Source organism: Natator depressus, chromosome 7 (assembly GCF_965152275.1).
Source record: "Natator depressus isolate rNatDep1 chromosome 7, rNatDep2.hap1, whole genome shotgun sequence".
NCBI classification, from domain to species: Eukaryota; Metazoa; Chordata; order Testudines; family Cheloniidae; genus Natator; species Natator depressus.
Window position 1 is genome coordinate 38,289,391 of NC_134240.1, and position 24,732 is coordinate 38,314,122.

The 24,732-nt window shown below is 41.2% G+C and overlaps 1 protein-coding gene across 4 annotated transcripts in view; it reads right to left on the minus strand.

The window, feature by feature from the left end:
• The window catches only part of ATG7 (autophagy related 7), a 250,065-nt gene that overhangs the window by 41,183 nt on the left and 184,150 nt on the right, over positions 1-24,732 (minus strand). Inside the window, exon 18 of one of the 4 annotated variants that reach the window (XM_074958160.1) lies at positions 1,038-1,190. The exons of 1 other annotated variant lie outside the window; for it this stretch is intronic. In XM_074958160.1, the coding sequence (XP_074814261.1) occupies positions 1,059-1,190 (132 nt within the window). In that variant the 3' untranslated portion in view covers positions 1,038-1,058. Of the gene's footprint in view, positions 1-1,037; positions 1,213-24,732 lie in introns of those variants that run through there. 2 more of the 4 variants (XM_074958161.1, XM_074958163.1) reach the window with 2 other exon arrangements.

Here is a 24,732-nt window from a genome sequence, read left to right on the forward strand (position 1 = left end):
AATGAGATCCAAACCCCAAATCAATGCGTTTTACTCTGTATAAAGCTTATACAGGGTAAACTCAAATTGTCCGTCCTCTATAACACTGATAGAGAGATATGCACAGCTGTTTGCTCCCCCAGGTATTAATCACTCACTCTGGGTTCATTAATGAACAAAAGTGATTTTATTAAGTATAAAAAGTAGGATTTAAATGGTCCAAGTAATAACAGACAGAACAAAGTAAGTCACCAAGGAAGATAAAACAAAACCATACAAGTCTAAGCCTAATACATTAAGAAGCTGATTACAGGTAAAAGCTCACCCTCAGAGACGTTCCAATAAGCTGCTTTCACAGACTAGACTCCCTCCTAGTCTGGCCCCAATCCTTTTGCCTGGTACAGTCCTTGTTAGTGTCAGCAGACATCTTAGGTGTACTCTAGGGGTGTTCTCAAGACTGGAATCCCTTTGGAACAAAGGTTCCACCCCCTTTTCTAGCTTTGGCACAAGGCGGGAATCTTTTGTTTCTCTGGGTCCCCACCCCTCCTTCTAAATGGAAAAGCACCAGGTTTAAGATGGATTCCAGTATCAGGTGACATGTTCACATGTTTTGTGAGACCCCAGCCTCCATTCTTCCTGGGCTGGCTCACATGAACACAGCAAGGCTTGCAGGTAAATAAACCATTTACAACCACTTGTCCAAGCAATGGGAGCCTTCAAGATTCTAAACCGCCATTAGTGGCCCACACTTTGCATAATTACAACAGGACCTCAGAGGTTATACTTCATATTTCTAGCTTCAGATACAAGAATGATACACGCATACAAATAGGATGAACACACTCAGTGGATTATAAGCGTTGTAATGATACCTTACAAGAGACCTTTTGCCTAAAGCATATTCCAGTTACATCATATTCATACTCATAAGCATATTTCCATAAAACATATGGAGTGCAAGTCAATAGGTTTTTTTCTTTTTACACTGATTAAATATGCCCGCTACCTCTGGAGCAGGGAGAGTCAAAGGAGAAGAGGCCACCTCACTACATTTGGCTGTGCTTACTTCATATCTCTCTTCACTTGGCAGGACTTTGTGGGATTCTCCAATAATCTTGTAGAGCCTTCCTGTTTATCTTTTGGGGATGTGAGCAGGCTTTTCTCCACTCTGCAGCCCCTGAGGTGAGTTGGGATGGCGGTCTTCTCTCACACTGGCAGGACAAAGAGCCTCAGCTGATGGGTTGGACAGATGACAGAAAGAGTTTACATCTCAAAGTCCTCTATCCTCCCAGCTATTTCTGCTATACACAGCCATACAGCAGAGTAAAGGTAAGCCCTATCTATTCGCTTGTTAGGCACAGCTGGCACCTGTGATGAGATGTGCAATGGTGACTCCTGGTTAGAAGGAATTTGGTTTCTTTTTCTCCAATCAACAGGAGAGAAAAGAATGGCCCACTGGAATCCAATGCTAGAGCTCAAAGACTTGAAATGTTCTTTAGGGGGTACTATCATATTTTGTATTATTTTATTAATAAACTAAGAAAATTAACAAAAATTAGTTGAATATTGCCTCTTTGTGAGCAAATGGAAAATTTTCAACGTTATGTTATTCTACATTATTCACCAACATCTTCATTAAAATTCCACCCCTATTTGAACAGCCTGCAAATAGTCTGTTGCAAATCCAATCTCATGATTTGACCTGTATGTTAGTTATAAATTGCATTATATTTATTTGCATTTTTTGAATGGTTGACTTACACAACTAAATAATACAGCATGAATTTTTAATATAATTCTATAGACAATTCATATTTTGGTGAACATTTGAGCAGTCATGCTCAGTTTATTTTTCATGTCAGTGAAGCTTGAAAAATGACACATTCACAGGAAGCAAATATGAAAAGGGCAAAAATGAAGTAGAATCAAAATCTACTTTCAAATCCAAATGCATATATCTGATATCTTCCCCAATGTTTGCTAAGCTCTTTATTAGTATTTAATATTTATAGTGTAATCATTCCTTGGAGACTGCACCTTAATGTAGTGAGAAGGCTTATGTGTACTAGAAATAAAGGCATACATTCTTAAGAGTGAGAGCAATTAACCATTCAAACAATTTACCAAGGGTTGTGGTGGATTCTCCATCACTGACAATTTTAAAATCAAGACTGGATGTTTTTCTAAAAGATCTGCTCTAGGAATTGTTTTGGGGAAGCTATCCTGCTGTTGGTCTGTGTTATACAGGAAGTCAAACTACATTATCACAATGGTCCCTTCTGGCCTTGGAATTTAAGAATCTACCAGTGATCCTTAGAGCCCTAACTCCACTGGGGCCATCCAAGCTGGAAAGGTCAAAGGTTAGGGAGCAAATGAAAAACAATCCACTGGTTCTCCAGGTTGGGAGTCGAATGATAGGCCAACCACCTACCCTCATGAAAAAAAGTTAAGTTATAGAAACACAATAAGCTAGACATTCTATTCAGGGATGGAGAAACCTTGTTTGTGCCCTACATGGTATCTGGCAGTGAGGGGAGGATGCAGTTTCAAATTTAGATTTATACCACAGTAGCACCCTATCAGGATATGGATCATAATTTGCTATGCACTGTACAAGCACATGCCGAGACATAGTCTTCACCCTTAAAAGTTTACCATCTAAGGCCATAGTCCTACATTGCAATCCATGTGGGTAGAACTGCTGTGCTTGTGTGAAACCCCATTGAAGTCAGTGAGCTTCTCCTTGAACATAGCAGTATATCTTTGTGCAAAATGTTGCAGAACTGGGGCAGTAGAATGCAAGTAACATAAAGGGTGCAGCACAGAGGGATACAATAAAATACAGACAATATTTATTGATAAACATATACATTTGCATTGCTGTTACTCAGAGAGAGAAAATGTGAATGTCAACTGTCCATATAGGCTCCTCAAGCCATCATTATGCAAAGTACTCCACTTAGGAAGGAACAATCAGTTGCACACATACAAAATGGGAAACGACTGCCTAGGAAGGAGTACTGCGGAAAGGGATCTGGGGGTCATCATGGACCACAATATGAATATATGAATATTATAAAAATATGAATCAACAGTGTAATACTGTTGCAAAAAAAGTGAACATCATGAATCTAGGAGGTATTAGCAAGAGTAGGAGTACTTGTGGCACCTTAGAGACTAACAAATTTATTTGAGCATAAGCTTTTGTGAGCTACAACTCACTTCATCGGATGCATGCAGTCGAAAATACAGTGGGGAGATTTGTATACACAGAGAACATGAAACAATGGGTGTTACCATACACACTGTAACAAGAGTGATTAGGTAAGGTGAGCTATTACCAGCAGGAGAGCAGGGGGGAGGGGGGGAATCTTTTGTAGTGAATCATCAAGGTGAGCCATTTCCAGCAGTTGACAAGAACGTGTGAGGAACACCGGGGGGGGGGAGGGGGAAATAAACATGGGGAAATAGTTTTACTTTGTGTAATGACACATCCACTCCCAGTCTTTATTCAAGCCTACGTTAATTGTATCCAGTTTGCAAATTAATTCCAATTCAGCAGTCTCGTTGGAGTCTGTTTTTAAAGTTTTTTTGTTGAAGAATTGCCACTTTTAGGTCTGTAATCGAGTGACCAAAGAGATTGAAGTGTTCTCCGACTGGTTTTTGAACGTTATAATTCTTGACGTTTGATTTGTGTCCCTTTATTCTTTTACATAGAAACTGTCCAGTGTGGCCAATGTACATGACAGAGGGACATTGCTGACACATGATGGCATATATCACATTGGTAGATGTGCAGGTGAACGAGCCTCTGAGTGTTGTAAACAAGACACGAGAAGTAATTCTTCTGCTCTACTCCATGCTGATTAGGCCTCAACTGGAGTATTGTGTCCAGCTCTGGGCACCACATTTCAGGAAAGATGTGGACAAACTGGAGAAAGTCCAGAGAAGAGCAACAAAAATGATTAAAGGTCTAGAAAACATGACCTATAAGGGAAGATTGAAAAAATTGGGTTTGTTTAATCTGGAAAAGAGAAGACTGAGAGGGACATGTTAACAGTTTTCAAGTACATAAAAGGTTGTCACAAGGAGGAGAGAGAATTGTTCTTCTTAACCTCAGAGGATAGGACAAGAAGCAATGAGCGTAAATTGCAATAAAGGAGGTTTAGGTTGGACATAGGGAGAAACTTCCTAACAGTCAGGGTGGTTAAGCACTGGCATAAATTGCTTAGGGAGGTTGTGGAATCTCCATCATTGGAGATTTTTAAGAGCAGGTTAGACAAACACCTGTCAGGGATGGTCTAGATAATACTTAGTCCTGCACGAGTGCAGGGGACTGAACTAGATGACCTCTCGAGGTCTCTTCCAGTCCTATGATTCTATGATTATCAATTGGTTGATTTCTTGTGTAATAGTCCTTGAACTGGGATTTGAAAGAGGAGAGGGTTAGTGTCTTCACATATAAATTCATGAAGGGTACGCTATATGAAAGGTGGCTTGGAAAAAGGTAAGGATACATTTGTGCCAAAACCTGAGAAATAGGTGGAATAGGCTGTATCATTAATGGAGTGGAGTAGGTGTGAACAGGAGGGAGGGCAGCATAAAAGCCTAGCATAAGAACATCAGAATGGCTATACTGGGTCAGACCAATGCTCCATCTAGCCCAGCATCCTGTCTTCCAACAGTGGCAAGTGCCAAATGCTTCAGAGGGACTAAACAGAAGTGGGCAATTATTAAATGATCCATATCCGAATGCCCAGTCCCAGCTTCTGGTAGCGAATGGGATAAAAGTACTTTGATTAATAATCACCTTAATTTATATAGTACTTTTCACCCTCAAAGGATCCAGAAGAGGCTCTACAGCGAGCACTCACAAAACCAATGAAATACACCCACCTCCATGAACGTAGTAACCATTCTGCACTGCACTAAGAGAGCACAATAATTTCTAAATATGGAAATGAACAAATAATTTTGACAACTAACTTCAGGAGTAGTTTTTCTTGTTTGTTAAAAATCAGGAAAACCATAAGAACCCCAGTACTGCAGAAACTACAATGGAATGTGTAATCAGTGTCATGAAAGATGGCACCTTCACTAGAACACTGCCTTCTAACAGCATGCTAATATATTGCTTCAGTGCTGATTCAGAAGGAATGTCCCATTTGCTCAAGTGACAATACCACAAGCACTTAGGTTTTGATTTCCAAACAAGCCGAGATCATGCTTAACTCTCCTTAGCTTGTGGGATATGACAAAATCAGAGCATGTCCTATGGTGACTCAGATCTTGATTCAGATTCCTTTGAAGTAAGCAGGAGTTCTGTAATTCACGTAAATGATGTAGGATCAGACTCTCAGTTACTTGTGCAACAGCTTTGGAAAAGTACCATGTTCAATAAAATAAAATAAAATGACAAGAAATGATATGGCCAGTCACAACATCTATTTTCAAACTCACTGTCTCAGTTTTAGTTTTTCTGAGTTCAATTATGCAGTGATGCTCCTTTGCTGAAGTAATACAAGGCTACAACACACCCTATAGGTTTCATTATATTACAGTCTAGTCAATGCAGACATTTGAAACAGATGCATGTGAAGGCTCAACACTACTAAAACATTACTAAATAAGACAAGAAACATTTGAATAATGGAATAAAGGCTTTGGTAAGTCTGGAGCAATGTAATTGTAAGTCTTCCTAATCAATAACTTGGAAACAGCTTGAATTTACCACAGTCTGCCTCTTGAGAAAAAAACCTACCCCCAGTTTAAGCTAAGCTACAGTACTAGAGGAACAATAATTATCTTCTCAAAACTAATTCTGTTTATTTTAAAAAAATTAGAGCTAAAGATTATAAACCCAGAACTGGAAAAATTGTTCAGGATTTTGTTGTTCGTATTTTCCAATAATACAAAGTCAACAATAACCCTGAGAACAGGACTGATCATTTAATCCAATTTGCTATTCAATTTTTAAAATCTGGCCCTTGGTGGTAAATATTACAACAGTATTTGTGATATTCCCGTTTTACAATACCATAGTAACATTTTGTTACTTGCAAAGGTATCTGTAAAGAATTCAATGGTGACCACACCACGGTAAGCACCGAACAGGAAATGGTAAAGGGTAAATTATGAATGGTGTTTGGGGGCTTCCAGAAAGTAGACTAAGGCAACAGGTCTTTGTCACATATTCCCATTTTGATTTATTCATTGGCAACAGAATATATTTTGATCAGTGTACAGGTCAGTCTAAAGCAGAAACTTTGTGTAGCTTATTTGACGTTCTTAAAAGTCTTGTTTGAACATGTTTAATTAATCCTCTACAAAGTCCTGCATTCCTTGTAATCATGTTTAGATCTCACTAGATGATTTGCATGCATTAATTCACCAAAGACTTATCCACACGGTGCGGCAATATACACTCCGGAGCTGTGATTGCTGAAGCGCACTAACATGTCATGCACTAATTGGTCTGTGTGGACCTGCTGGTATGCACTAAGAGTTCTCCAGTGAGCTTCAGCAAAGTATTTTGAAAAAGTAGTTTGAGGCAGTACTATGTTAAAGTGCACTAGGGAACTTTTAGTGTGCATCAGCTGGGTCCAAATGGACCAATTAGTGTGCAACATGCAAATTAGAAATCATACCCCCCATAGTATGCATAGTATACTTTGTAGACAAGCCCCAAAATTTTGATTTCTATGGTCTTCTGAGAGATCACAGTGTTCTACCTATTGCTATCCCTTGCTGTCTCCATTTTTAGATGGAGAAATGATTATTCTATAGGATCTCTTAATTCCCTTGACATTATAGCCATCTTAAAGTCACTCCTGCCTTATAAACACAGTCTTTTATTTGGAAAAGGAACCAAACAGTATGCTTCTGCAGTATGTTGGAAATTTAAATGCCCTCTCAGATCAGGCCACTACAGTAAGTCTAGAAGAGTACAACAGAGTTAGCATCTTTAAATAGATGACTACTAAGAAATCAATACTTTCGGGAGGGAGAGCGGGGATGGTGGTATGGAAAATTGCTAACACAACAGGTAGTATAAATACATGTATCATTTTAGAAGAGTCAGTATACTCAATGGTTTTGATCTTACAAGTGTGTTGACACCTGCCCCCCCTCCCCCGCATATTTATTTATTTATTTTTAATGAACATACTTTTGAAAAAAGCATAATAGAGTTCTTCTCATGGACCAGAATAACATCTGGTTTTAATTACCATATCTCAATTAAATTACCTAATATGCATAAGAGCTGTAAAGTCTTGGAAACAATAGTGGGTGGTGTTTCCTGTAACAGGGTAATATGTCTCATGCTTGGGAGGGACTGAGAAAGAACACACATCATTTCATCTTAATGTTAAATCACACAACTCAATCAACAGAGAGGAACTCGAATTAACAACAGGAAACACTAACTTCTTCATAGGGTTACTATTTAGAGTATGGAAAAGTTAATTTTCTAGCCCAAGGAAAACAGTTAAAAGTATCTAAAGTCAATTATATTTCTGGTTCCACAAAATAATGTCCCCACTGTGCTAGGCTGAGAGAGGCCACAGAAACCTTGAATAAATGATTTTTTAGCATTTCCATATTGCAAAAAGTCTACACTACAATAGTATAACACATCCTGAAGTTTCACCGAAAAACTGTAAGAACTATTGCACACTTTTGTATAGTGCTTATTGACCACACAAGTTCAAGCTTTCAGAGTTCCGTGAATTCGTGCACTCACAAACAGTGCATATAGGTACACTAGTGATGTTTCTAATGAAACTTTTGCAGGAATGCCCAATGTCTACTTAAAATTGGGCATTAGTGGCTAATGGGTTTGTAAAATATCCTTTTTTGCTTTTACTGTATTGTGTATGCTTTTCATACTGAAGCCTACGATAACAAACGCAGCATGGCTTACTCTCTTAATTATATTTTCTAAAGCCCTTCTAAAGATTACCATTTGATCTGGAAAAACTAAGCTGACTCATATTCAGATTCCATGAGCCCTAGCTGCAATCAATTTTTAAAGTTTCATGTGGAGAGCAGGAGATATGAAAATTCATCCTGATTTTCCAAGGCGTTTATAAATTAAATGGTCTGTTAGAACTATGCAAAACAGCTTATTGAACAAAAAAGTGAATATGTAAAAAGGTTCTCCAAAATAGGTAATACGGTCCTATACGGTTTCAATCACTGTACCCATACTTGCTAATTTGTAGAGTACTTCTTGAAGTCTACATGTTTCACATTCAAAATACTGCACTTTAATGTGTCTCATTTAATATAAACTATGCTCTACAGTGTAGGTACAGAGGTCTTCATAGAGAAAACTAAAAAATAATATATATTTAAACATAAAGCATAGGGGAACTACAGGACTTTATACATGATTTTGGCTAATTCTGTCTCTAATCAGTTCTTAATCTCTCTCTGAGCAACAAGCTATATATTTTATTACACAGGCTAACCACAACAAATACTGTGAGGTAGGAGAGAGATGTATGCAATTATTTTTATTTTATCTCCACTTCAACAGAAGGGTCTGAAATTAAAACACTAGTTTAATTTAATGAGCCTCCTAGCATTGATAGCACAGTATTTGCTTGAGTTTACGTTGGCAGAGGATGATCTGACAATCATACAGATATTAATTAAGATTAAAAGTCCAAAATTCAGGCTAAACAGTTTGCCCTCTGAAGGCCAAATTCTACTTCTTATAAAGTCAGCTGCAAAATTCCCATTGACTTCAATAGGAACAGGTGTGGGCACTGTGTTTATGGTGCTCCTCACCAATGCACTGGGAGATCTGTAGGCTCTGACAGAAAGTACATTAACCCTAAATTCAAACTGTCTTGTCATTTTAGAATGTCCTACTTTAACACAGATGATCCCACAGTGCTGATGAGTTAAAGAACAGAACTGACTCAGCTCTGGAAAAAGATGTGATGGTTGATATAAGGTAGACTGGGGAAGGATTAAGACGATAAAATAAAATCTAAAGGGAATTCTGCTCCCATAGAAAAAAATAAACCAAAGGAAACTTCAGTTGTATATATTATAATTTGCCCCATTAAACTGAAGTACTTGTTGTAATTGTATGAGTTAAAGTATGATGAAATTTTACATTAAGTAGTTATTACTTTTTTCTGCTAAGTTACATGACAAATAGGGAAGAACTGGTTGAGAATTTGAAAGTGGAAGGCAATTTGGGTGAAAATAACCATGAAATGGCAGAGTTCACGATTCTAAGGAATGGTAGGAGGGAGAACAGCACAATAAAGACAACGGATTTCAAGAAGGCAGACTTTAGCAAACTCAGGGAGCTGGCAGGTAAAATCCCATGGGAAGCAAGTGTAAGGGGAAAAACAATTGAAGACAGTTGGCAGTTTTTCAAAGAGACATTATTAAGGGTACAAGAGCAAACTATCCCACTGCGTAGGAAAGATAAGACGTATGGCAAGAGGCCAGGAGATCTTCTAAAACTGAAAAAAGAGTCCTACAAAAAGTGGAAACTCGGTCAAATTACAAAGGATGAATATAAGCAAATAACACAAGTATATAGGGACAAAATTAGAAAAGCCAAGGCACAAAACGAGATCAAACTAGCTTGGGACATAAAAGGAAACAAGAAAACATTCTACAAATACATTAGAAGCAAGAGGAAGACGAAGTAACGAATAGGCCCATTACTCAATGAGGAGGGGAAAGACAATAACAGAAAATGTGGAAATAGCAGAGGTGCTTAATGACTTCTTTGTTTCGGTTTTCACCAAGAAGGTTGGTGGTGATTGGACATCTAAAATAGTGAATGCCAGTGAAACTGAGGTAGGATCAGAGTCTAAAATAGGGAAAGAATGAGCCAAAAATTACTTAGACAAGTTAGATGTCTTCAAATCACCAGGGTCTGATGAAATACATCCTAGAATACCCAAGGAGCTGACTGAGGTGATATCTGAACCATTAGCAATTATCTTTGAAAAGTAATGGAAGACAGGAGACATTCCAGAAGATCGGAAAAGGGTAAATATAGTGCCCATCTATAAAAAGGGAATAAGGACAACCTGGGAAATTACAGACCAGTCAGCTTAACTTCTGTAATTAAGCAATCAATTTGCAAATACCTAGAAGATAATAAAGTGATAAATAACAGTCAGCATGGATTTGTCAAGAACAAATCATGTCAAACCAACCTGATACCTTTATTTGACAGGGTAACAAGCCTTGTGGATGGGGATGGAGGGGGCGGGGAGCAGTAGATATGGTATATCTTGACTTTGGTAAGGCTTTTGATACTGTCTTGGATTACCTTCTCATAAACAAACTAGGGAAATACAACCTAGATGGAGCTACTATAAGGTGGGGGCATAACTGGTTGGAAAATCATTCCCAGAGAGTAATTATCAGTGGTTCACAGTCATACTGGAAAGGCATAATGAGTGGGGTCCTGCAGGGATCGGTTCTGGGTCCGGTTTGGGTCAATATCGTCATCAGTGATTTAGATAATGGCATAGAGAGTACACTTATAAAGTTTGCAGATGATACCAAGCTGAGAGAGGTTGCAAGTGCTTTGGAGGTTAGGATTAAAATTAAAAATTATTTGGACATACTGAAGAAATGGTCTGAAGTAAATAGGATGAAATTCAATAGGGACAAATGCTAAGCACTCAACTTAGGAAGGAACATTCAGTTGCACACGTACAAAATGGGAAATGACTGCCTCGGAAGGAGTACTGCAGAAAGGGATCTGGGGGTCATAGTGGATCACAAGCTAAATATGAATCAATGGTGTAACACTGTTGCAAAAAAAGCAAACATCATGAATCTAGGATGTATTAGCAGGAGTGTTGTAAGCAAGACACAAGAAGTAACTCTTCTGCTCTACTCCGTGCTGATTAGGCCTCAACTGGAGTATTGTGACTTAGAGACTAACAAATTTATTTGAGCATAAGCTTTCATGAGCTACACCTCACTTCATCAGATGCATTCAGTGGAAAATACAGTGGGGAGATTTATATACATAGAGAACATGAAACAATGGGTGTTACCATACCCACTAAAAGGAGAGTGATCACTTAAGATGAGCTATTACCAGCAGGAGAGCCGGGGGGGGGGGGGCGGGGGGGAGAAACCTTTTGTAGTGATAATCAAGGTTGGCCATTTCCAGCAGTTGACAAGAACGTCTGAGAAAACCAACTCAGAAAGCCTCATTTATATAAATAACCATCTGCAAAGGAACGTCTCTATTTTTATATCATACTGTATCAAGATCAGTTACCCATCCATGCTGTATGATAATACTCTGTGAATAATCCATGAACATAAACAACAATGTTCAACTGATTTACAAAGTAGATATTAAAAGCTTATTTGAGCAATAAAATCAAGGACAACTCTTGTATTTCCATATGGATATACACTTAAGATTCTTATCTGAATGATTTCGTCATTATGTTTTAAGCAGGAAGTCTGATATGAGAGTTTAGTGCAGTTTAAATATGCTGCTAATGATTAAAATAGATTCAGAAATTACAGGCTTGTTGAAATAAATCATGAGCATTAAGATTTAAAAATTGAACATTATCAAAAAATAGTATACAAAAATTATAACGCCAATGTGTTTTTCTGTCAGAATTATAATAGCCTTTACTTAGTAGAATATGGATCTAGTTTCACACAATGATGAGTGCTTTATAAATATAGCTAGCTATATTTCATATGGTTATAACCTCCTGATACTGAAGGATTAGAAAAAAGCCAAAGCACCAACTTTCAAAATATGAAAAAAAGGTATTTTGAGTAATTACCTTCTTGTTAGTTTAATTTCTTCTATTCCTAGTAAAATAATGCAAAAATATTAAATTAAAAAAGCTAAATATCTAGTGAGATTAATGGACTATGAACAAGCATAATTGTTTCACAAAGCATATTTTTTGCTAGAGAAACCTGAATTTTAAAATTAGTGGATGGAGGAAACATAGATGTAATACAAAGAGAGATTTTCGTAAAGCATTTCATAATGTGTTGCAAAATATCTTTTGAAAAATTCATTCCATTGAAGAGGAAAACTGCCATACGACTTGAAAACTATGTATGATAAATGGCAATGTACTGTGCTGGAGAAAAGTGACTACTGGGTACCACAGTGTTAAAGCTGTTGTAAATTGACCCTACTCTCCCAGCCCATTAACAACAAGTCTCAGCCCTCCTGAGAGACTACTGATAACTACAGGTTTCAGAGTAGCAGCCGTGTAAGTCTGTATCTGCAAAAAGAAAAGGAGGACTTGTGGCACCTTAGAGACTAACAAATTTATCTGAGCATAAGCTTTCGTGAGCTACAGCTCACTTCATTGGATGCCTGTAGTGGAAAATACAGTGGGGAGATTTTATATACACAGAGAACATGAAACAATGGGTGTTACCATACACACTGTAACAGGAGTGATCAGGTAAGGTGAGCTATTACCAGCAGGAGAGCAGGGGAAGCGGGGAACCTTTAGTAGTGATAATCAAGGTGGCCCATTTCCAGCAGTTGACAAGAATGTGTGAGGAACAGTTCGGGGGGGACGGGGACATAAACATGGGAAATAGTTTTACTTTGTGTAATGACACATCCACTCCCAGTCTTTATTCAGGTCTAAGTTAATTGTATCCAGTTTGCAAATTAATTCCAATTCAGCAGTCTCTCATTGGAGTCTATTTCTGAAGTTTCTTGGTTAAGGAATTGCCACTTTTAGGTCTGTAATCAAGTGACCAGAGGGATTGAAGTGTTCTTCAACTGGTTTTTGAATGTTATAATTCTTGACGTCTGATTTGTGTCCATTTATTCTTTTACGTAGAGACTGTCCAGTTAGGCCAATGTACATGACAGAGGGGCATTGCTGGCACAAGATGGCATATATCACATTGGTAGATGTGCCAGTGAACGAGCCTCTGATAGTGTGGCTGATGTGATTAGGCCCATGATGGTGTCCCCTGAATAGATATGTGTACACAGTTGGCAACGGGCTTTGTTGCAAGGATAGCTTCCTGGGTTAGTGGTTCTGTTGTGTGGTTGCTGGTGAGTATTTGCTTCAGGTTGGGGGGCTGTCTGTAAGCAAGGACTGGCCTGTCTCCCAAGATCTGTGAGAGTGACGGGTCGTCTTTCAGGATAGGTTGTAGATACTTGATGATGCGTTGGAGAGGTTTTAGTTGGGGGCTGAAGGTGATGCTAGTGGTGTTATTTGTTTTGTTGAGCCTGTCCTGTAGTAGGTGACTTCTGGGTACCCTTCTGGCTCTGTCAATCTGTTTCTTTACTTCAGCAGGTGGGTATTGTAGTTGTAAGAATGCTTGATAGAGATCTTGTAGGTGTTTGTCTCTGTCTCTGAGGGGCTGGAGCAAATGCGGTTGTATCGTAGAGCTTGGCTGTAGACAATGGATCGTGTGGTGTGGTCTGGATGAAAGCTGGAGGCATGTAGGTAAGCATAGCGGTCAGTAGGTTTCCGGTATAGGGTGGTGTTTATGTGACCATCGCTTATTAGCACCATAGTGTCCAGGAAGTGGATCTCTTGTGTGGACTGGTCTAGGCTGAGGTTGATGGTGGGATGGAAATTGTTGAAATCATGGTGGAATTCCTCAAGGGCTTCTTTTCCATGGGTCCAGATGATGAAGATGTCATCAATGTAGCACAAGTAGAGTAGGGGCGTTAGGGGACGAGAGCTGAGGAAGCTTTGTTCTAAGTCAGCCATAAAAATGTTGGCATACTGTGGGGCCATGCAGGTACCCATAGCAGTGCCGCTGATTTGAAGGTATACCTTGTCCCCAAACGTGAAATAGTTAGGGGTGAGGACAAAGTCACAAAGTTCAGCCACCAGGTTTGCCGTGACATTATTGGGGATACTGTTCCTGACGGCTTGTAGTCCATCTTTGTGTGGAATGTTGGTGTAGAGGGCTTCTACATCCATAGTGGCTAGGATGGTGTTTTCAGGAAGATCACTGATGGATTGTATTTCCTCAGGAAGTCAGTGGTGTCTCTAAGATAGCTGGGAGTGCTGGTAGCGTTGGGCCTGAGGAGGGAGTCTACATAGCCAGACCATCCTGCTATCAGGGTGCCAATGCCTGAGATGATGGGACGTCCAGGATTTCCAGGTTTATGGATCTTCGGTAGCAGACAGAATACCCCTGGTCCGGGTTCTAGGGGTGTGTCTGTGCGGATTTGTTCTTGTGCTTTTTAAGGGAGTTTCTTGAGCAGATGGTGTAGTTTCTTTTGGTAACCCTCAGTGGGATCAGAGGGTAATGGCTTGTAGAAAGTGGTGTTGGAGAGCTGCCTAGCAGCCTCTTGTTCATATTCCGACAGCACCTCCTTTGTCAGCCTTTTTGATTATGATGTCAGAGTTGTTTCGGAGGCTGTGGATGGCATTGTGTTCTGCACGGCTGAGGTTATGGGGCAAGCAATGCAGCTTTTCCACAGTTTCAGCCTATGCATGTCGGCGGAAGCACTCTATGTAGAAGTCCAGTCTGTTGTTTCGACCTCCAGAAGGAGTCCACCCAGAAGCCTTCTTTTTGTAGTGTTTGTAGGAAGGTCCCTGTGGGTCCCACTGCCGAGGGATCACAGAGACTGGTAACCCCTACCAACCCTCCCCGCCCCTTTAAAGCCCCACATATTTTTAAAATTTCTTTTCCTGATTGCTAGGCTTGGCGAGGACATCTAGCCCCTCTCGTCTGCGGAGTGCAACTGCTCAAGCTGGATATACGCTTCAGATGCTCTCCTGCCTGGAGTAGACAGGACATATTGGATCTTCCGGGCCTGTGGGGAGAAGAGACTCTGAAGGCACAGCTCCGAAACAGCCATACAAACAGTGACACTGATGAGCAGGTTGCTCGGGGATGCAGAAGGGGTACGAGGGACCAACAGCAGTACCATGTGAAAGTCAAGGAGCTGTGGTAGGCATACCAGAAGGCCAGGGAGGCCAACAAGTTATCCGGTGCTGAGTCGCAGAACTGCTGTTTTTACAAAGAGCTGCATGCCATACTTGGTGGATACCCACTCCCCCAGCACTGTGGATGCCTCCAAGGAGCCCGAGTCACAGGTCCCTGCCATGAACAGTGAGAAGGAGGAAGTAGTGGGTGAGGAAGAGAAGAAGGAAGAGGATTCTGCGGGACAGAAGACTGGGAGATCCAGTTGCCCAGCAAGCCAAGAACTGTTTTTGACTCCACAACGGTCAAGCCAATCCTGCCAGTCAAGTTCAGGCAAGTCCAATGCAGGGGAAGGAACCTCAGGTAAGTCTGTAGACAAATTTTCAGTGACAGGGATGGCATCCCCAAGGTAGCATGACACAGCTTTTGACTTTTTATTAATTTACTTGTGCTAGAAGAGGGAGTGGTACGACCAAGAGAGGCAGAGTTGCTATCTGCTTTTCATTCCCCTCTAGAATTAGGCAGTGGGGGGCATGCAGAACAGTTTGTTTATGTACACACGGATGCCCCTTTAACCTTACTGAGAGATCTCTATGAAACTTTCCTGGAGGTATTCTGCAATCCTCTGCCAATGGTTTCTAGAGAGGGCTGCCTTATTTCTTCCTCCACGGTAGGACACTTCCCCACGCCACTCAGCAATAACTTCAGCAGACATCATTGCAGTACACATGCTAGCAGCATACGGGCCAGGGAAGCTTTGGGACAGCAGCAGCCTCTCTCTGCCTTTGTTACACTCAAATCACCAATGCCTGTAGAAAATGGTGCCAGTATTCAGTGCCATTGGTCTATACTACTAGAATCATAGAACCAAACAATTCCCTCCTCATTTCCCCAGTAGGCCATGGCTCATCCTGGATGGTGTCGTGACTGGTGTCATTCACCAGCAATTCCAAGTATAAGTTAGAAGGTGGTGCTTAAGACTTTTGGGGAGCAAGGGGAGTGAGTTTAGCATCTAAGTTTTGCTTTCCATAGTGAATACGCTGACAATGGCACATATTTTATCTGCAGCTGCTGCCACTGCGGCCTTCAGGATTTCCCCTTCCACACCCACGGAATGCCTGAGCCAGATAAGGGGGAGGAAGGAGACGACTTGGGATGACATGTTCAGTGAGATCCTGAAAGCCAGTGCTGCATCAAACTTTCAGCAGAGGGCCTGGAAGATGAACACTGTGGACAGGCTGCAGAAAGAAAGAGCAGAAGAAAGAAAGGCACACAAGTCCCAGCAGGAAAAGGAGAGGGAGATGTACCAGGACATAATGGGGCTTCTCAGGCAGCAAACACAAGGTTCAACAATCCCAGGCTCTCCTCCCTCTACAGCCCATTGAGAACTCAATACTGGGACCTCCCTACAACCCCTCCCCCCTCCCCAACATTCCATGTGGCATCAGGGGTTGCTGCATTAAAAACAATCACAGTTTCACATACACTGACCTGTGAAAGCCATGGTTGGTGTATGTGTAGCTGAAATGGGCATGAATGTTCTTTCCCCTTTATATGTTCTGGTCTCTTAATGTATTGCATTTTATTAAGGTTTTAATGTATTTGTTTTAAAATTATGCAGGGCTTTTCCCCCCACTGATTTTGTTATAGAATAAAATTCTATTATTTGGAACATAATTCATTGTATTAGTTTACAATATATGCTGCCTGGGCTGAAAGCAACTAATTACCTGTCACACAACTCATAGACTCATTCACAAACAAAATTAATAAGTGCATTGATAAGGTTATATTCCTACATGCTCACCAATGACCACATGATTCCTCCCAGGTCACAAAAGAGCAGGGCCAGGTAGAGCACACTACAACACCACACACTACCCAAGCTCTCTGTTAAAATGATCTTTCAAAGCCTCCCTGAGCCACATAGCTCTGTGTTCAGCTTTTCTAATAGCCCTTGTATCTGGTTGTTCAAATTTAGCGGACAGGCGCTTCTCCTCTGCCCTCCACCCCAACAGAAACTTTTCCCCCTTTGCTTCACAGATATTATGCAAGACACAACAGGCACCTATAACCATTGGGATATTTTTCTCACTGAGATCCAATCTTGTGAGTAAACGGTGTCAGTGTCCCTTCAAACGACCAAAAGCACATTCAACTGTCATTCTTCACTTGCTGAACCAGTAGTCAAATCATTCCTTGGTGCTGTTGAGATAGCCAATGTACAGCTTCATAAGCCATGGGAGCCAGGGGTTAGGCTGGGTCCCCCAGGATTCCTATTGATATTTTAACATTCCTAGTGGTAATCTGCCATTTGGGAAAGAAAGTTCCTGCTTGTAGCTTTCTGACCAGTCTTGAGTTCTTAAAGATGCAAGCATCATGCACCTTCCCTGACCAGCCCACAGTGAGGTCAGTGAAGCATCCCTAGTGATCCACCAGTGGTTATCTAACCATAGAAAAGTAGCCCTTTCTGTTGATGTGCTCAGTGGCAAGGTGGTCTGGTGACAAAATAGGGAGACGGCACGCACATAACACTCCACCGCAATTCAGGAACCCCACTGCTGCAAATCCATCCACTATGTCCTGCACACTACCAAGAGTAACAGTCCTGAGTAGCAGGAGGCAATTAATGACCCTATACAATTGCATCACCACAGCCCCTGGGGCAGATTTCTCGATTCCAAATTGATATCCATCTGACCAGTAGCAATCTGGCATTGCATATTCCCAGTGTGATCATCACTTGCTTCTCCCCTGTCAATGCAGATCTCGTTTTGGTGTCCCTGTGCTGGAGGGCTGGAGCGAGCTCAGCACACAAATCCAGGAATATTGCCTTGTGCATTCAAAAATTCTGCAGCCACGGCTCATCATCCCAAACCTGCATTATGATGCGATCCCACCAGTCAGTGCTTGTTTCTTGGGTCCAGAAGTGGTGCTCCACAAATGTCACCAACAACCTTGAATTGGTTCTCTCTATGTCCCACAGCAATCTGTCCTCCAATAAATCGTCATGTTCCCCACTCATCTGGATATTCTTGCAGCTCTGCAAATACTCTAGGATCGTTCACCCTGTGCTTGCAATGCTCATGATAATAGTGCAGAGCTGTGCAGGCTCCATGAGTCTGTCAGAAATGGTGAACAGCGACGAGGGCCACATGGGTTTGTGGGATTTTGATAAAAAGCAAAAAAGGTGCGAAAATTATGGGATACACATAACATTATGAGATGGAGATAGTTGCAATTGGGAAGTTGACCCCATGCTCCCAGTCATCCCCATCATGCATTGCAAAAACTTCCCAAAAGACCTAGTGTGCTGGATGGTGCTGAGTTGCACAGTGGGCTATCTACCCATGGTGCACTGCTCTCTGCATCAACACAAGCATGACTGGTGTGCGCACCATCAACACAAGGAGCCAAGTGTGCACGTGTACAAACAATGTAATAACTGCAGCAGCTGTATGTTGACATAACTTGAGTAAACATAAATTTGTAGTGTAGACATGGCCAATGAAATCATAAAAATGGATGTAAAGAGATTAGAAACAGAGGCAGAAAATGAACATATTTAACTTGGAAGAAAGAAGGCTTACACATCTGGGGGACAACCCATTCCAAGCCTGTACAGTATACTCAAGGGTGAAGAAACACAGGAAGAATTAACATTGGAAGAGATGTATTGAGAGTAGCACACAGAAAATCAGACAAGTCTGCAATGGGATATCATTACAAATGAGAATATCAACATCAACTTGGGATGCTTTTGTGAAGGCTTCTGTCATAAATATAAAGGGAAGGGTAAACCCCTTTAAAATCCCTCCTGGCCAGAGGAAAAATCCTCTCACCTGTAAAGGGTTAAGAAGCTAAAGGTAACCTCGCTGGCACCTGACCAAAATGACCAATGAGGAGACAAGATACTTTCAAAAGCTGGGAGGAGGGAGAAAAACAAAGGGTCTGTGTCTGTCTGTATGATGCTTTTGCCGGGGACAGAACAGGAATGGAGTCTTAGAACTTTTAGTAAGTAATCTAGCTAGGTACGTGTTAGATTATGATTTCTTTAAATGGCTGAGAAAAGAGCTGTGCTGAATAGAATGACTATCCCCGTCTGTGTGTCTTTTTTGTAACTTAAGGTTTTGCCTAGAGGGATTCTCTATGTTTTGAATCTAATTACCCTGTAAGGTATCTACCATCCTGATTTTACAGAGGTGATTCCTTTACTTCTATTTAAAGTCCTCTTGTAAGAAAACTGAATGCTTTTTCATTGTTCTAAGAGCCAAGGGTTTGGGTCTGTGGTCACCTATGCAAATTGGTGAGGATTTTTACCAAACCTTCCCCAGGAAGAGGGGTGCAAGGGTTGGGAGGATTTTGGGGGGAAAGACGTGTCCAAACTACGTTTTCCCAGTAAACCCAGTTAAAGTTTGGTGGTGGCAGTGGAAATTCCAAGGAAAAAGGGTAAAATTAATTTGTACCTTGGGGAAGTTTTAACCTAAGCTGGTAAAAGTAAGCTTAGGAGGTTTTCATGCAGGTCCCCACATCTGTACCCTAGAGTTCAGAGTGGGGAAGGAACCTTGACAGCTTCATATCACAGATGAGGAAGGTAACCTTTTCTGTATGCAGCTATAGTGCAAGTGTGATTGATGCCATCTTGCTAAGACACCAAGGATTGAACCAAGGCTAAAAGCATGAGTATCTACAGCTTGAGCTAAAGAGACTAGCTCTCAAGTTGAGAGCTGAGACAGACTCACATTCTTGTAGGATTGGGCACCAGCATTTCTTGAATACAGCATTGGATTCTGGGCATGTTACCAGAAGGATACTGACAATTTGGACTGAGTTCAGAGGAAAGCAACAAAAATGACTAGGGAGCTGGAGGGATTTCTTTATGAAGAAAGATACTTAAAAAGTTAAGACTTAGCTTACTGGAATGCAATTGCACTTCTATGGAATTTGGGCACCTAATTCCCTTAGGCCCCTTTGAAAACTGTTGCCTCAATATACACATATACCTTGGGTAGGTGACAACCAGTAGGTTATTTCAGAAGTCACTATAACAGTCTGCAAACAAAGGAGGGAGAGGAATGTTTAACTGCAGCATTTTGGGGGGTGGGCGAGTGAGAGCAATAACCCACAGCAATGGGACAAACTTGAGAAAGGGAAAATTCAGAATATCTATCAAAAGAAACTTGCCAGCAATAAGATGTATATTCTCCCTCAATCTCTTATCAACCAAGCATATTTTTAGGGGATCCCTCTAATTTAACACTAGTATCACTCAAACAGTTTTTTATGTATGTTTGTGCTGAACACAATTCAAATGGGACCTTCCCTTTCCAATGGTAGTTTAATGTGGGTATTTAATGTATGTAAACTAAAAGTTTTTAAGCTCTGATTTAAGTGTAAATCTTAATAAAACCTAAACTATAGAGCTACTAGGGCTACTCCATAATAACTTGTTCAATTTAAAAAAAAAAAAATGAAGAGCTCCTTTGACATTGGTTTGGTTTACTTTTCTGTTAGATATGTCTGATTAATGAGATAGCTAGGGAGAAATACATATTTGATGCCACACTGCATTTCCATTGTGTACACTAGATCAGTGGTTCTCAACCGAGGTATGTGTACCTCGGGGGTACGCAGAGATCTTCCGGGGGTACATCAACTCATCTAGATAGCTGTCTAGTTTTTCAACAGACTACATAAAAAGCACTAGTGAAACCAGAACAAAGTAAAAATTCATATGACTTATTTATATGGCTCTATATACTATACACTGAAATGTAAGTACAATATTCGTATTCCAATCAATTTATTTTATAATTATATGGTAGAAATGAGAATGTAAGCAATTGTTCAGTAATAGTATGCTGTAACACTTGGGTATTTTTATGGCTGATTTTGTGAGCAAGTAGTTTTTAAGTGAGGTAAACTTGAGGGGTACACAAGACAAATCAGGTTCCTGAAAGGGGTACAGTAGCCTGGACAGGTTGAGAGCCACTGTACTAGATGTTAGCCTGCTTTTCTGTAAGAGCATATACAGTGCATTAAAGGCATAGAAATTATTCCCAGAGCAGAATAGAATTATTCCCAGAGCTGAATAGAATTATTCATGTTTGGTTGCACACAAATAAAGCCTATCTGCCTCATAATCAGAGCTGTTTGAGCAATTGCCCCTTTACTATTTGCTAACCTTATTCCTAATTAGAATCTGGATTTCACTACGGCTGTTCAAAGATGTGACTCACTGGTAAACATTCCAACAAAAGTAAACTGTAGAAGAATGAAACAATGAACAGGTATAATCTTCATTTTTGATTACAAGGCAAAATTCGATTAAAAATGCCTAAGAGGCTATTAAGACCAAGGCTAAACAAGCAAATAAGAATATTGAATTTAACAATAAAAAGATTTTTCCCCTAAGCAGGCAAAAGAATAGCTTCAGAGCCAAGTGACATGAATTTCAGTTCCTAATGCCAAAAATGTCCAACACATTTAATTAGGAAAATCACTATAAAGGAAACTTGCAAACAGAAAATAACTATCCACAGATTATCTTTCCTTCTTTTTAAGACTGCTGAAGTAGAACCAATATGAAAGAATAAATATTTCCAAGTATCAATATCTACTGTGCCCAGAGAAGGGAACACATGATTCTCCACTATTTTAACCACTGTTCTGTTAACACTTTTTTTCATGTAACATCTTTCATAGCAGAGAGCTCAGACCCACTGTTGAGATCCTTACAATGATATAAAATCTCTGCAAGGATCTTGTTTTTGCTGGTTTAGTGAGATTTGCAAGGTTAGTTTTATAAAGTTGTTTTGTCTCTCTCCCGCTTGCTTTAGAAATATTGGTAAACAAGTGTATAAATGCACCCCTGCATTACGGACACAACTCTAACTGCTTGTGCAAATCTGAGATTTGTGTGTCCACATGGCTAGACTGGCACCTATACAGCTATTTGCATGCAAAAAATAAGGATTTTACATGTTTTCAAAAGGGAGAATACCTACTGCCTGAATGTGAATTTTTGCTTGCAGTGTGAGATATTTTACCCCTATTTTTCAACTACATGGAACTGAAGATAGATACACTGGGATGGAGTTTGAATATTAGACTGAGAAGAAAAAAAATTTTAGCTAGTTCCCCATCACAGTTTTTGTAGTCTGATTTCTTAAATTCCTTCCTTAGAAACAAAACACAACAAACCATAAATACAAAAGTTAATTTATTACCTTCAGGTATTTTGCATGAGCTTTCTCTTTGCTTTAATCATCAGTTAAGTTTCTGCAGAGCTGTACAAGAACCAGCATTATTCAAATGGCCCAGAATTGGGGTGGAGAGTGAGGTGGTCTGATTTACTGATGACACTTTTTTTTTTTTGTTTTGTTTTGTTAAGGTTAGTCAAGAAGAAAAAGAGTTCCCCTCACTGGAGACAAATTATCTGTACTCTTTAAGGGACTGAACTGCTGCCCCACTACAGAACCACTACATAATATTAGGTAGAGAACTAGAAGAATTCTTCTGCTGTCTCTGCCTCAAAGAATTCTTTCACCACAATGATGACACCACTCACAATTACCACATCCCCACCGACAATCATAAGAAAAAAGAATCATCTGACTGGATACCTGAGAGTGGACAAAACTACACTACACTGATTATTTCAGGAAAAAACTTGACGGCAAAATCCTTAACAAACATCACATCCACCGTAATCTCTCCACAGCCAAGATGACAGCCAGACAGTTCCTAAAATCTAACCACCAGATAGTGATCCAACCAGCAAACAAAGTGGGCGCCATTGTAATCCTTAACCATGATGACTATGTTAACAAGGGCAACCAGCAACTCTCTGACACCATTTATTACAAAGAACTCAAAGACGACCCCACGCCACAATTTACCCAGGAATTTAAGGATACCATCATATCCTCCTCCAAAGAAATCCAATTAAAACTCTACAAACTCATCCCCCACGAACCCACCCCAAGGACCTTCCACATGTTTCCCAAGATACACAAACAAGAGAATCCAACATCAAATGTAGCCAGGACACTCTTATAGAAGGAATATCAGCACTCATAGAAATCCTCAAACCACTCACCACACAAAGGGCCAGCTTCCTCCGTGACACAACTGACTTCCTCCACAAACTCCACAATATTAACAACGTCTCTCATAACACCATCCTCACCATCATAATGGTTACTTCCCTATACGCCAACATCCCTCATAATGATGGCATAGCTGCCTGCCTCAAATATTTACAAGACAATGGGCAACCCTAAGATGTCCACCCCAAACACATCAACAAACTCATCCATTTCATCCTCACTCATAAAAATTTTACATTCAACAAACACTTTGTCCGAACTATGGGAACAGCCATGGGTACCCGGGATGGCTCCCCAATATGCCAAACTCTTCATGGGTCACCTTGAAGAAGAATTTCTGGACAAATGCACCATGAAACCAATTACATACCTGAGATACACCGATGATATTTTCATCCTCTGGACAGATGCCTTAAACTCCCTCAAAGATTTCCACCACAACTTCAACAACCATCACCCGTCCACTAAACTCTCTCTGAAACACTCCACACTAACATCAACTTCCTGGACACCACAATCAGCTTCAATAATGGAACCCTACAGACAAGAAACCCATGGATCACCACATAGGCCCATGGGACCCGTGCCCAGGGGCCCCAGCCCCAGCAGAAGCACCAGCACTCTGACCCTGCCCCCTGCTGCTCCTTCACTCCCCCTCCCTGCTCCTCCTCTTCCCCCCGAGGCCATACCCCTGGGCCAGGCCAGAAAACGGAGCCTGTGTAGTGTTAGTATCTTCCCTGCACCCTTCCCCATGCAGAGCCGGCCCAAGCCCCCTCTCCAACCCCCTCCCCCTCCCGCACAGAGCCAGCCTGAGCCACTTGCCCAAGTCCTCTCCCACCAACGCAGGGCTGGCCCTAACCCTGCCACTCATCCTCCCCCCCAACCCCTTTTTTGGCAAAACTAGGTGTTTGTCCTGTTTGCTCTTGCCAACTGGTGATCAGTTGGCAAGAGCAAACAGGACAAATGCCCAATTTTGCCAAAAAAGTTGGGCCATGTGGGGCCAAAACAGGACATATGGTTACCCTAGGTCAGGGATCCCCAAACTTTTTCAGTTGTGCCCTCCCCCTTACCTGGTCCGCACACCCCTGGGAGTCGGGGTCAGAGCCAGGAGTGGGAGATGGAGGTCACGGTGGGGCTGGGTGCTGCGGTAAGGGGCCAGGAGTGGGGCCACAGCCGAGAGCGGGGCTGGAGGTGTGGCTGGGAAGCGGCCTGGAGCAGAGCCATGGCTGGATCTGGGGGCAGAGCTGGGGTGGTGCTGGAGTGGGTCTGGGGGCAGAGCAGGGCTAGGTGGTGCTCCTTCCCCACCCCCTGTGGGCGATAACCCAGGCCCCACCGCACACCCCCTGCCCGAACGTTCCTCTGTGCCCTCCTAGCGGGTGTGCCCCACAGTTTGGGGACCACTGTTGTAGGCTCTAGTAAGAGCCACTCAGGGAGCCCAGGCAGCTGTGGGGAGGCCAGCCACACAATCACTACACTTTCAAATGATAAAAGTCAAAAACACTATCACCTGTGGGTGAATACTTTTCACAAAGCGATCACCCTATATCTGACCTATCGTCCTCATCCTCAAAGAAATCTGTACAACGCTTTCAAAAGATGAGCCTGGGAGCTTAAATTCATAAATCTGCTAGACACTAAAAATCATGGACTGAACAGACACACTGATCTATGGCTTATAGCAACAATCCGTAACCCACCTCCTATGACTCCAGAGGTGTTAACGGGCCACTCTACCTTGACTGGT